Here is a 12,568-nt window from a genome sequence, read left to right as displayed (position 1 = left end):
CAGGTCATGCCTCTCGCTTGCTATGGAGAATTTATCGCTTACCTCCACTGTCAGCAATGACAACTCGAAACAAATGGAATAAAAATTCACTAAATAGCTCGCTGCGGTTACATGTAATGCTCGCGTAGGTTACAACATTCACCGGAGAGCGCTCAGAACACAACGGGAATAGAGCCCTGTATATACAGGGCCGCTCACTGGCTATCGGAGAATGTCTGACGTGGGTGCCCAGAACTAGTTTAAACTCGACGGCCATTATTCGTGATTCCAGCTATAGTTGCAGTCAGCTGCATAACTGAATATTACTACCGTTATTTTGCATGATAATTAGCGAATGACCACTTTATTTATTAAAACTGTGAAAATTTCAAAATTTGTTATTTTGGTCCATAAAAAGGAGCCAAGTGTAAAATGTATAATTTTGAAACAAGGTGCATATTTTTGCATAAATCTTGCGTCTAAAATCATTAAAAAAATCACCTGAGAGCATTACAGAATAAAGAAAAATTTTCCTTCATACGGAAAGAATTCAGATCTGAAAGGGTTAATTCAGAAGTATTTATATTCTATCAGAATTTTCCTACAACGTTTGATGCAGTACTGGTCCTAAATGATGCTGTAGCCACCTGTGGTTGCTTATCTGATATGGCGGAGGAGGTGTGAATCTGTAAGCAGTTCCCACCTTTCTAGGTCGAGTAGCAACAACATTAATACCACACATTCACAATGGTTTGCAGTTTCTCGAAGAAATATCCAGCCTCTCCAGGGCACAATGTATCATCCCTGATATTAAGTTAAGCAAAAGAACTATGTTCAACAACACCAATCGAGTATGCCTATAATTTTTACTAACCAATACCGTGCCCAGACCAACAGCAAGTCAAGTACTGAGCATTTTTCTGTTTGATATGGGGTTCTCACTCCATCCAAAGTACAAAGCTGTAGTTCAAAGCAAAGTGCTCTAGATTATTGCCTCATGTTGATGTGGTTACAAATATTATACTTTTTTTGTCATTTCTGTAGTGTGGTTTTACATTTTTTTGTTTTCCGCAAGTGTATGCACTTCACATAATTTAAAATGCAGTTATTTTCTTACCTGCAAGTGTGGATGGAATGCGGGTTCACGTCTTCAGCATATCACCTGAAAATGTAAATAAATCTTCTGGGAGATGCTGTTCAACTGGAGAACTGTCTGTCGGCCAAACCTTTATACTCCATTAAAGAGTAATGTATTTAGTGACGTATTTAGTTAAAATATGTTTAATATCAGTCCAGTAATATTCAAGAGCATACCCAAGATCTGAGCTAGGTGCGGGTCCCTCGGTTTAGTTTATGGTGAATGGCGAAACAGTTTTGAGACTTCATCGCAAGTGGCTCTGATATGGGTATCTGCAGAAATTTATCCAGTTCTAGGGGCAAGACTATACAACTGCCAGTTTTTGATTGGTCAATCTGCGATAACATGCCACAAGAATTAAATTAAGGAGAAACTTATCATATACCATAAAATTAATCGTTATTTATTCATTTCTGTATAGGTGTATGAGAATTCTGTAGTGAATAAAGACCCTGTACTCCAGAGTCCAGGGTGGGGGGGATGTGGGGAGTACTCCCTGTTGCGCCTCCCATTGACACCCCCCCCCCCCCATTTGCTGATGCTAGTGGGCTTTGGATAACTTGCTGTTACTGAGTATCCACTACGTGTTCTAGCCTTCTTGACACTTACATTGAATTGGTATGTGTCTGTTTGGAGGGGCATTGGGGGGGAGGGGGGGGTGAAAGGAGACAGGTGCAATCCCATGTTCTTTCCTGGGTATGCCCTTGGTAATGTTACAGTGTTTCATAAGCTTAAATCATCCGAATGTATCCTATTTAAACAAGGTGAACAGCTCAGATTCCAATTTTCTTTGCGTTCCTGTATGTGTGTGCATGTGATGTTAATAACAACTTTAAAGTGAGTGTTACTGTAAGTACCCATGCATTATCTTGTTCCGTAAAGTGTTGCTTCATTTCTGTCGATATAACAATGAGTATTGTTGCTCATGTATCAACATCGATAAGTACTGTGACTGTATAATGTATTCATACAGTAAACCCATCTTAAACTTAGAGATAGTGACCCAGAAGTCTTTAATACATATTAGTGCAATCGCTGAGTATGTTTTTAATTTGAATGATGCGTGTGTGGCTTACAGTGCACTGAAGAAGGTCATCAGCCATGGGAATTGACCAGTTCAACAAACTAACCGTTATTTTAGTTTCTGAAGGCTGGGAAATGGATTAATAAGGAAAAAGAGTTTTCAGAAAGGAACACAGTGAGTGCCATTACGATCTTTTATTTACATAGTAATATGAGGACACTTGTGTACACATTTGGTATAGCCAGCATCGCTCTTTGACTGTGTATGCAGTATAGTATGATACATTGACATTACACACTACTGGAGGACGCTGCCGACTGTTCTGGTCTCTGGGCCGTAGCGAGCTTAGCACACGTCTGTAACAGATCTTTTCTTCTTGAAGTCACAAGTTGTCTGCATTACGAACACTTCCACACGTGCTGGACACAAATCGCGAGTCTGCAACCTGTAGAGGATCTGGGGATGTGTGCACACAGTTAATCACAATTATGCAGAGGTAACATTGAACCAAAGGCATCGATAGGGCGAAGCTACTTTGCGTCCGTTGAAATCGACAACACAATATGCGGGCAAACACTTTTTTCCTGGCCGGTACACACGTAGTGGTAACAGAGAAAAACTCAGAAATACTGCTGCATATCTTTCAAAGTGCGTGCCTAATACTTCTGCAGCGAGCGTGTTATTCAGGAAGAGTGACACATTTACACAAAACTATTAGCGAACGTCTATTGGAGTTAATGCACAACGCGGAATGCATCGTGGGGCTATGTCGTATATTAAGTTAAATACTTCTTTTCGTAGAAGAACTTTGGAATTCACGTGTAATGGATTGCAACTGAGGTTAGGTTGGATTTTTTCACCATCGGAAAGAAGCGATCATTATTTTCCGATGTTGAAACCACGCAAATGTTCAGTGTGTTAGCTTGGTCATTATGTTGTGAGAGACACGAGAAACGAAAAATATAGTCTGGCGACGAAACACCGACACACACTACTTCTTTTATGCCAGATAAGGGAATGTGTCAGATTGTACTTCTGCTGTGGACGTAAGTGAATTTTCGTTGAAGTAATGTGTCTCTGGTTAATTTTCAACGGGATGGTAGCTGATCAAAGTAAAGCAGACGTGGTGATGTCGTTTGTTTAAAATTTTGTAACAATGCTAAGTGTCTTATTGTGTTAATGTTCGTGCATCTATACGTTTATCAGTGAGGGTTTTCTGAACTAAAATTTCTGCACGAGGTGCGTTAAAGAGCCTACTTTACCTCTGGATCGTGGACTGCATTTTTCTCAGGTTGTGAACATTTTGGATTTGAGCACTTGCAGAGAATTGCGGTACAGTTGACTGGACAATATGCAGAGTACTGGAGACGACGCACTGTGACGAGGGGGGGGGGGGGTTGAAATTAGTGGGTGTATAAATATCTCCGTCACTGAAATAGCGGTAGAACACAGCGTAAACGAGGACACTGAAATGAGTCACTGAGGATAACTGCGATCGCAATCCGCGACAGACTGCGCAGTCTCGGTCATCCCGCATACGAAACGGCAGCACCTCGGTACGGCCGAGACGGATATAACATTAAACGGCGTGACGAGACGAGGCGCGGGTCAGTCTGGCGTGCGCTGCCTGCGCTTGCTCTTGTCGCGCCGGCGCGCCTTGCCGCGAGGGTGCGGGTGGGGGCCGGAGTGGGGCGGCGCGCGGGGCGTGATCTCGCAGCTGCAGCCGCTGCGCACGCGCACGTAGTCCAGCCGCCAGCCGCTCTGCTGGGGCTCGCGCACCAGCGCGTACGAGTACGAGTACTTCTGCACGCACTTGGACTGGTTCTGCAGCCGGTGGTCGACGAACATGCACGGCCGGTCGACGACGCTGTCGTCGCACGACACCTCGAAGAAGCTCTGCTGGTGCTCGTCGCTGTTGAACAGCTCGACGTAGTCGCCGTCCTTGTTGGTGCCGCCGACGGGCGCCACCATGTCGACGCGCGACGGGCAGCACTCGACGGCGCCGCCGCCGTTGGCGCTCGCCTCGCTCACCAGCGTCTGCAGCTGGCGCGTCGTCAGCCGGCCGCCCGACCGCCACCCCGCCCCCACGTCCGCCTCCGGGCCGCCGCCGCCGCCGCCGCTACCGCTCCTGCAACGCACCGCACAAACGTCAGGACGCAGTCTCAATGTGCAGGTGCTGAACAACATTATACACTGTTGGCCACTGAAATTGCAACAGTAGAAAGGACTGAAAAGAATAGCGAACTACACTACTGGCCATTAAAATTCCTACACCACGAAGATGACGTGCTACAGACGCGAAATTTAACCGACAGGAAGAAGATGCTGTGATATGCAAATGATTAGCTTTTCAGAGCATGCACACAAGGTTGGTGCCTGTAGCGACACCTACAACGTTCTGACATAACGAAAGTCTCCAAACGATTTCTCATACACAAACAGCAGTTGACCGGCGTTGCCTGAAACGTTGTTGTGATGCCTCGTGTAAGGAGGAGAACTGCGTACCATCACGTTTCCGACTTTGATAAATCTCGGATTGTAGCCTATCGCGATTCCGGTTTATCGTATCACGACATTGCTGCTCGCGTTGGTCGAGATCCAATGACTGTTAGCAGAATATGGAATCGGTGGGTTCAGGAGGGTAATACGGAACGCCGTGCTGGATCCCAACGGCCTCATATCACTAGCAGTCGAGATGACAGGCATCTTATCCGCATGGCTGTAACGGATCGCGCAGCCACGTCTCGATCCCTGAGTCAACAGATAGGGACGTCTGCAAGACAACAACCATCTGCACGAACAGTTGGACGTCGTTTGCAGCAGCATGGACTATCAGCTCGGAGACCATGGCTGAGGTTACCCTTGACGCTGCATCACAGACAGGAGCGCCTGCGATGGTGTACTCAACGACGAAGTTGGGTGCACCAATGGCAAAACGTCATTTTTTCGGATGAATCCAGGTTCTGTTTACAACATCATGATGGATGCATCCGTGTTTGACGACATCGCGGTGAACGAACATTGGAAGCGTGTATTCGTCATCGCCATACTGGCGTATCACCCTGCGTAATGGTATGGGGTGCCATTGGTTACACGTCTCGGTCACCTCTTGTTCGCATTTACGGCACTTTGTACAGTGGACGTTAAATTTCAGATGTGTTACGTCCTGTGGCTCTACCCTTCATTCGATCCCTGCGAAACTACATTTTGAGCAGCATGATGTACGACCGCATGTTGCGAGTCCTGTACGGGCCTTTCTGGATACAGAAAATGTTCGACTGCTGCCCTGGCCAGCACATTCTCCAGATGTCTGACCAATTGAAAACGTCTGGTCAATAGTGGCCGAGCAACTGGCTCGTCACAATACGCCAGTCTCTACTCTTGATGGACCCTGGTATCGCATTGAAGCTGCATGGACATCTGTACCTGCACACGCCATCCAAGCTCTGTTTGACTCAATGCCCAGGCGTATCAAGCCCGTTATTACGGCCGCAGGTGGTTGTTCTGGGTGCGGATTTCTCAGGATCTATGCACCCAAATTGCGTGAAAATGTAATCACATGTCAGTTGTAGTATAATATATTTGTCCACTGAATACCCGTCTATCATCTGCATTTCTTCTTGGTGCAGCAATTTTAATGGCCAGTAGTGTATTTCGTATTGTGCATTTGTACACGGTCCAGCCTTATTAATGTGACCACCGCCTGTGTTCGACGTCAACGTGCAATTAACACTCTCAGACGCCAGGTGGCAGCACTAGCAATGGAGCGTATATCAAGCGTGTAGGGGGGACCCGGAAAACAGTGCAGTCACTGTCGTAATGCAGAAACGGGCCTTTCTTCCTTTTTTTTGTGACTTCCAAAAGGGCACAGTGATTGGCTTTCGTTCCATATACTGTGCATAGGAAAACGGCCCTATCAAAAACCGGCACTGACGCAACTGCGGTGCACCATGAGCCATAGATGACAGGGGTGAACGACTGCTCCGGAGGTAAAAATGGAAATGAGCGCTTGGCATCATCGGCCGGGAGACCCCTTACGGGGCAGGTCCGGCCGCGTTGGTGCAGGTCTTATTACATTCGACGCCACATTGGGCGACCTGCGAGCCGGATGGGGATGAAATGATGATGAAGACAACACAACACCCAGTCCCTGAGCAAAGAAAATCCCCGTCCCAGCTGGGAATCTTTTTTTTTTGTAACCATATATATTTATTTAAATATATTAACAACGATACATTAAAAAAAAAGACATTTTATTCTATTAATCTATTGTATTCCTAGTGATGGTTAATATTACTGTCATTTTATATTTTTTCGTTTTTATATTTTCCTTTTTCGTTTTTCTCTTATTGTTTGTTCTTTAAACCCTTTTACATGGCCATTTGTCGTCTTTTTTTTTTTGAGGGGGGTAGACATTGCAGGACAGGCATAACAGTTTATATTTGGCATCGATGCATTGATTTTGAGTTTATGTTTCTGTATGTGATGCACTTGTGATGCCACAGGCACATTGTGTATTCTGGTTTGATCTCTTCCTCTAGTTACACTGTTTAGTGGGACAGAATGAAGGAAACGTCACCATGATAGGTGGAGCAGAAGTGGAAGAAACTTTTTTTTTTACATATACTACAGAATATACCTAAATTGAAGAAGAGAGAAAATTTTTGTCATATTACATAAGAGAAGCAGAAAGGATAGTGTGAGTAATCAATAGAATTTTATAGGCACAAAGTACAGGAAATCATTTAAAAAATATATCTAATAATAATAATGAGTAGTTGGCACGTTCCACTAAGGAGCACTTTGTGTCACTGATTTCACTAAGAAGAAACACTTTATACTACTATACTTCACTATTTGATGCGAGAAGAGATAGCACTTTATCTTTTTTGTTGCACTTGTTCACTATCACTGCACACGTTATTCTTGTGGTGAGTGTGGTGAGGTGGCTGGTGGCGGTGCTGAGGATCGCAGGCTGGGAAGGACTCTGGCGATTGCTGTCTGCAGTGGAATGTGCAGGAAGTTTTTGAAGTTCTCGTGGTATCGCCTGTGCTGCTGGGCTGTCTTGTTCTCCTCCCAGAGGTCCATCAGGAAGGCCAGCTGGTCGGTCTGCCTCCGCGCTACGATGGCGTGTGCCGTCATGGCGAGGATCCAGAGAGTCGCCAGTCGCTCGGGCCGTGGAAATGGGTTGCAGTCTGGGGCGCTGATTGCTTCCACTGTGATGCTTCCCGGCGCCGTTCTGTTGATGTGGGCCACCATCTGCTGGCACGCTTCCCATGTTGGTGGCATTCCCGCACGTGAATCGGTGCTCGAGGGTGTCGGTCATGCCACATACGTCACACTTGTCACTTGCGACGAGTTTTATCTCCGCCAGTCTTTGGTTGGTTGGTACCGTTCTGCTAATTATTTTGTACCATGTCTCCTTCGCATGTTTAGGCAACACGTTTTCCGAGACGTTCCCCCATATTTGTATCCAATTGTATTGCGGGAGTTTTTTTTCAATTTTGTTTTTTGCCGGCTTCCCCCTGAGGGCCCAGTATATTCTCTCGGCTGTTCTGTGGCTGGGGTTCGTCACGGTGTCCAGAACGTAACTTTTGTTGGCGTAGTGCAGCCAGACGTGTCGCATTCTGAAGGGAATGTGTCTCGTGTCGACCGGCGCTTCTTGTGATGCGGGCTTGTATCTTCCAATTATCTTGGCTGTGACGCTGTCAGGGTTTTTGTCCTGGATGGCGAGCGTTCGTTTCAGTAGAAGGGCTGCACATTTGGTCTTTATATCAATTAGACATAGTCCCCCTTCTTTCGTTGGCAGCGAGCACGTTGCTTGCGCCTCTTTGAATATATTTCGACGCCACAACAGGTAGTACACTGCGCTCGTTAGTGCTCGCGCAATTTCTGTCGGGATGCTTAAGATTTGCGCCAGGTACCAAGCTTTCGACAGGATCGAACCCGTGCCCCTTAGGACGGCAATCGGTCACGCTGACCATTCAGCTATCGGGGCGGACTGCTCCGGAGGTGTGTACGAGCAAGTAGATGTGCAACTTTTGAGCAACCGACCATCCAGATTAACCAGCGTCTCCTCTACGATCAACCAGCGAACTTATGGGCTTCCACAGCAGGCACCTGGTTCATGCACCCATGTTCACTCCTGTTTGGCGGCGAGGAAGGCCGGAATTTACACTCCAGTACTGCAGCTGGACTGAGTGGCGACAGGTAGCCTCTTCAGATGACTCACATCTTGTGCTGCGACTTACAGACGGACGATGGTGCGTACGTTGTGTAACTTCTCAAAGCAAAGACCCTTTAACAATCGTCGGAAGGGCCCAAGCTGGAGGAGGGAGCGTTATAGTGCAGGGAATATTCGTAGCATTCCCTTGGTGATCTCGTTATTATCGAAGGCACAATGGATCTACAGAAGTATGCGTCTATCCTTACGGACCATTTCCACCCCTATATGCAGCTACGATGAGCTCTATCAGCAGGACAATGCAATGTATCACACAGTTCGCAGTGCACATGCGTGGTTCGAAGTGCACCAGGATATGTTTAGCATACTCCCCTGGCCATAAAACTCCCCAGATTTAAACCCAGTCCACAACCTGTGGGACCACCTCAATCAGGCTGTTCACACCACGGATCCTCAACCAAGACACCTAGCGCACGGAAACCGCGGCGCTCGAGTTGGCTTTTTGTACACAGAGCTTCCAAGTTTGGCTGTTACAGTGGTTTTAATCTGACTGGGCACTGAGTCCAACTGAACTGGGATGTCAGACACATGCACGTCAGTCTGTGCTGCTTTAAGTCTTCGCTAGAGGATATCAATCGTGATGCGATTACAATCTCTCAGTAGCCCATAACTACATGGTTTCACCGATAGAGAAGTCAGGAGAACGTGGTGGTCAGGGCACCAGTCATACACTCTCTGAATTGAGGTACTTCGTCTTCATGGAAGACCTCGAAGATAAGGCACAGTTAATGGTCTCAATATTCCACATATGTAATGCCTACTATTCTAATTATTCTATTTACAGGGTGACTTTCAGCTCGAAAACTAAGGTTGTCATAAATTCAAGGACAGAATTAGACCCAGAGAAAACCATGGTGGACAGAAGAGCGAAGAAAGTTGCAAATAATGAGAATGTAAAATAATGTTGAACCAGATGACCAAAATGTAAAGAAGAAAGGTATGGTTACTGGCTATCTTAGAAGTGCCCTAAGTTTGCCAAGGGCTATCTTATCCTACATCTAAATCCATTATTGTTATACTGTTCTGCATGGTCCCCACTGGCCCATGTGTACCATGACAACGCTCGAGTCTACACATTCTTATGTGGGTGGCCTACTTTATGCAAATAATCTTACAATTTTATTTGACAGTGCAGTTTGAAATTTTAGTCCCACTTAACATGTTAGTGCTATAGAAGAAAATGCCTTGTTATCCGTAATTGGTGCATTGGATACTTAAATATCTGGTGGTTTTTACAAGTGTCCTTGTGATCTTAAGGGCTGAAAGTGGTGCAGCTGGTTCTTTGAAACGTGATTTGTAATGTTATTAACTTTAATCCGTGGCTCAGTATCTTCTACGATTGTTTATATGAGGGCGTGTTAGAAAGTAATGCCTCCAAATTTTTTATTGCGTGCTCAATGTCGGCTGAGGTGTTATTACAACTCATAGTTATCGCTTGATCGAGTTTCCTGCTTCCCTGACACAAATTTCAACCCTCTGGCGCTAGAGGGGTCCGAACTGTCTCAGGTAACATGGCGGTGCGTAGCGTAAGTATGCCGGTGTGTAATCGAGTTTCTGATTTGAAGAGTTGGTCCACACATGGCGCACCCTCTTCTTCAGCTCGACAATGCCACACCTGGCACACCTGGCACTGCGACATCTCCAACTATGCGTCTCCTTGGGTTCTGTCATCTGTCATCCTCCGTACTGTCTCGACTGGACCTCATCTGGTTTTCATCTGTTTTCAGAACACTTCGAGGACTTCACTCTGAAAGCGATGAAGGAGTGCAGGCAGCGGTGAGATTCTGGCTCCATCAGAAAAGTAAAACACTGTACAGTGACGATATCACCAAAGTTGGGAGTCATGTGTTCATCGCCACGATAACAATGTTGAAAAATGAATATGTAAACATGTAGAATAAAGGTACAGAATGTTAAAGTTTTTGTTTAAAAGCTTTGCCAGAATTCATATAAAAATTCGGAGGGATTATTTTTCAACACGCCTTCGTAGACTACAGTCGAACTGTTCTATCGCTTGCGCCTTGTCCCGCGGTTACGCAGGGTCGGCCATGGTTAACCGGATTTGGCATGTCAATGTTTAAGGGGTGGCCAGATGCCCCTCCTGCCGCCACCACGTACCCCCCAGGACGGAATTTTTAGTGAATCCCAGCTGTATGCGTCGAGTGTAAATCGTGAAATAGTGTGAAAGTGAGTTGTGTAACTGTCGGGACGTGGGGACCAGCTCGGTATTCACCTAGTAGGATGTGGAAAAGCGCCTAAAAACCACATCCAGGCTGGCCGGCACACCGGCCGTCGTCGTTAATCCTCCGGGTGGATTCGATCCGGGGCTGGCGCGCCTACCCGAGTCCAGGAAGCAGCGCGTTAGCGCTGTCGGCTATCCTTGCGGGTCGACTACAGTCGAACAGTACGTTTAATTTATTCCTGAAAATGGCTAACCTAAAACAACATGATCAGTGGAACCTACTTCTCTGTATCCACAAGCTAGCGTGTTTCCTCATCCCACTCAGTTGACATGTTTGGGATATGGTTCGTGACCTGTTAACCGGTATATGTAGACCAGCTGTGATGAAAAATATGATTTTGTAACTAAAAGATCTTGGAATAATATCTATATTGGAATCTTTCAGAAAAAGAGGTTTTGCATTACTTATTGAGCGCCCTCGTAAATGTAAGTGAACGGCAAAGATATTTGACTAACTTTATTTATTTTTGTGAATCTTCCAGCATTGATTTCCGTGTAGTTCGTCGATCATGTGATACTGGGTCTTAGAGTCAGAGGGGTCTGATAGTTCGAGTTGTAGACACTTGTGAGAAGCGACACTTGTGAGAAACTGGAATGTGGCGACACTTGTGAGCAATCCGGGATGCTAAGAGACCGCCACAGGGTGTGTCGCTAATGCTGCGCCACTACCTGCTCGGCCACTACCTGCTGCCGCTTAGTGTGACTGAGCGCTCGGCCTGTCCGTCCCGCACAGCTGCCAAGGGATATTCACACTCCTCCAGTGCAGGCAAGGTACATTATTTCAGAATTTTTTTGGGCAAGGAAGAGTAGCCTTAGACAATTTAGTAATCGGAGATGATTTTGCCCCCACGATATCATGTCAACCATTAGTTGCAGCACAGTCATGCGTAAGACCTTTTTCATTGGAATTTTTGTTCTGATTAATCTTACATAGGGCATAATCCTCGCTCAACCTCATATTTAACTATGTATTTTACAGAAACTATAGAAACCGAAAAGCCGGCCGCGGTGGTGTAGCGGTTCTAGGCGCTCAGTCCGGAACCGCGCGACTGCTACGATCGCAGGTTCGAATCCTGCCTCGGGCATGGATGTGTGTGATGTCCTTAGGTTAGTTAGGTTTAAGTAGTTCTAAGTTCTAGGGGACTGATGACCACAGATGTTAAGTCCCATAGTGCTCAGAGCCATTTTAGAAACCGAAAATGTTTTCCATCTTTCAACCCCTCACCAAAGATTTGATATGATAGGAATGGCAACCTTTTACCATATATTAAGAGGAGCCAACTAAAGAATTTGGTTCTCGGTAGAAAGTTTTTCTTTAATTATTTCGAAATAAACCTCAATTTTTTCGTACCACGCAGGGAAGTGTACTGAGGTGTAATGTGAGTCCTGCTAGCAATTAGCGTTAAGGAATGCAATTTATGTATTGAAACAAAATGTATTCATCGTCTACTCAGACAGACATGGTTTCTAAAATTATCTACACAAAAATGATTGTGATTGTTAGAAAGGCTATGACTTTTCAGACTTCTTTAGTGAATCTTTTACAATTTGCAAGAGACATTTAGCCGACTTTGTCTCGTTTCCAGGGAAGACCACGAGGAGGTAGTCTCTCTTCGTCCCGCATTATATTTATTTACAATATTTACAGAATGATTATTTATATACAATTTTTACAATAGGGCTATCGGCGTGAACTGAAACCCTTTTCAATATTTACAAGTGTTGCTGTAGCTTCAGCCATTTCCTTTTCACTGTAATTTCTGTGTATAAGCCACGCAAGTAGGAAATGATTTTATATTGCCGTCAACTTCAAGAGTCTTGTAAGGGTCTTAGAAACTATCTCATCTGTCTTAATTGCGGACTTCTTTCTTCTTTTCCCACCTAGATTTAAAACTAGTCGGTGCCCATGATATTCTGCGTCTTCTCTGAGAATTTTTACTA

At 45.4% G+C, this 12,568-nt stretch overlaps 1 protein-coding gene across 1 annotated transcript; it reads right to left on the bottom strand.

Annotated features, from left to right (window-relative positions):
• Positions 1-2,320: 2,320 nt before the first annotated feature.
• LOC126199659 (uncharacterized) lies at positions 2,321-6,523 on the bottom strand. The gene is made up of 2 exons (XM_049936587.1): positions 6,516-6,523; positions 2,321-4,206 (listed from the first exon to the last, which is right to left on the bottom strand). The coding sequence occupies exons 1-2, from the start codon at positions 6,521-6,523 to the stop codon at positions 3,750-3,752; spliced, it is 465 nt and encodes a 154-aa protein (XP_049792544.1). The 3' UTR covers positions 2,321-3,749.
• Positions 6,524-12,568: the final 6,045 nt, after the last annotated feature.

The sequence above is a fragment of the Schistocerca nitens genome, chromosome 8 (genome assembly GCF_023898315.1).
Source record: "Schistocerca nitens isolate TAMUIC-IGC-003100 chromosome 8, iqSchNite1.1, whole genome shotgun sequence".
Lineage (NCBI taxonomy): Eukaryota > Metazoa > Arthropoda > Insecta > Orthoptera > Acrididae > Schistocerca > Schistocerca nitens.
The sequence above is the reverse complement of the archived record's forward strand: the minus strand, read 5'-3'. Positions and strand labels throughout refer to the sequence as shown.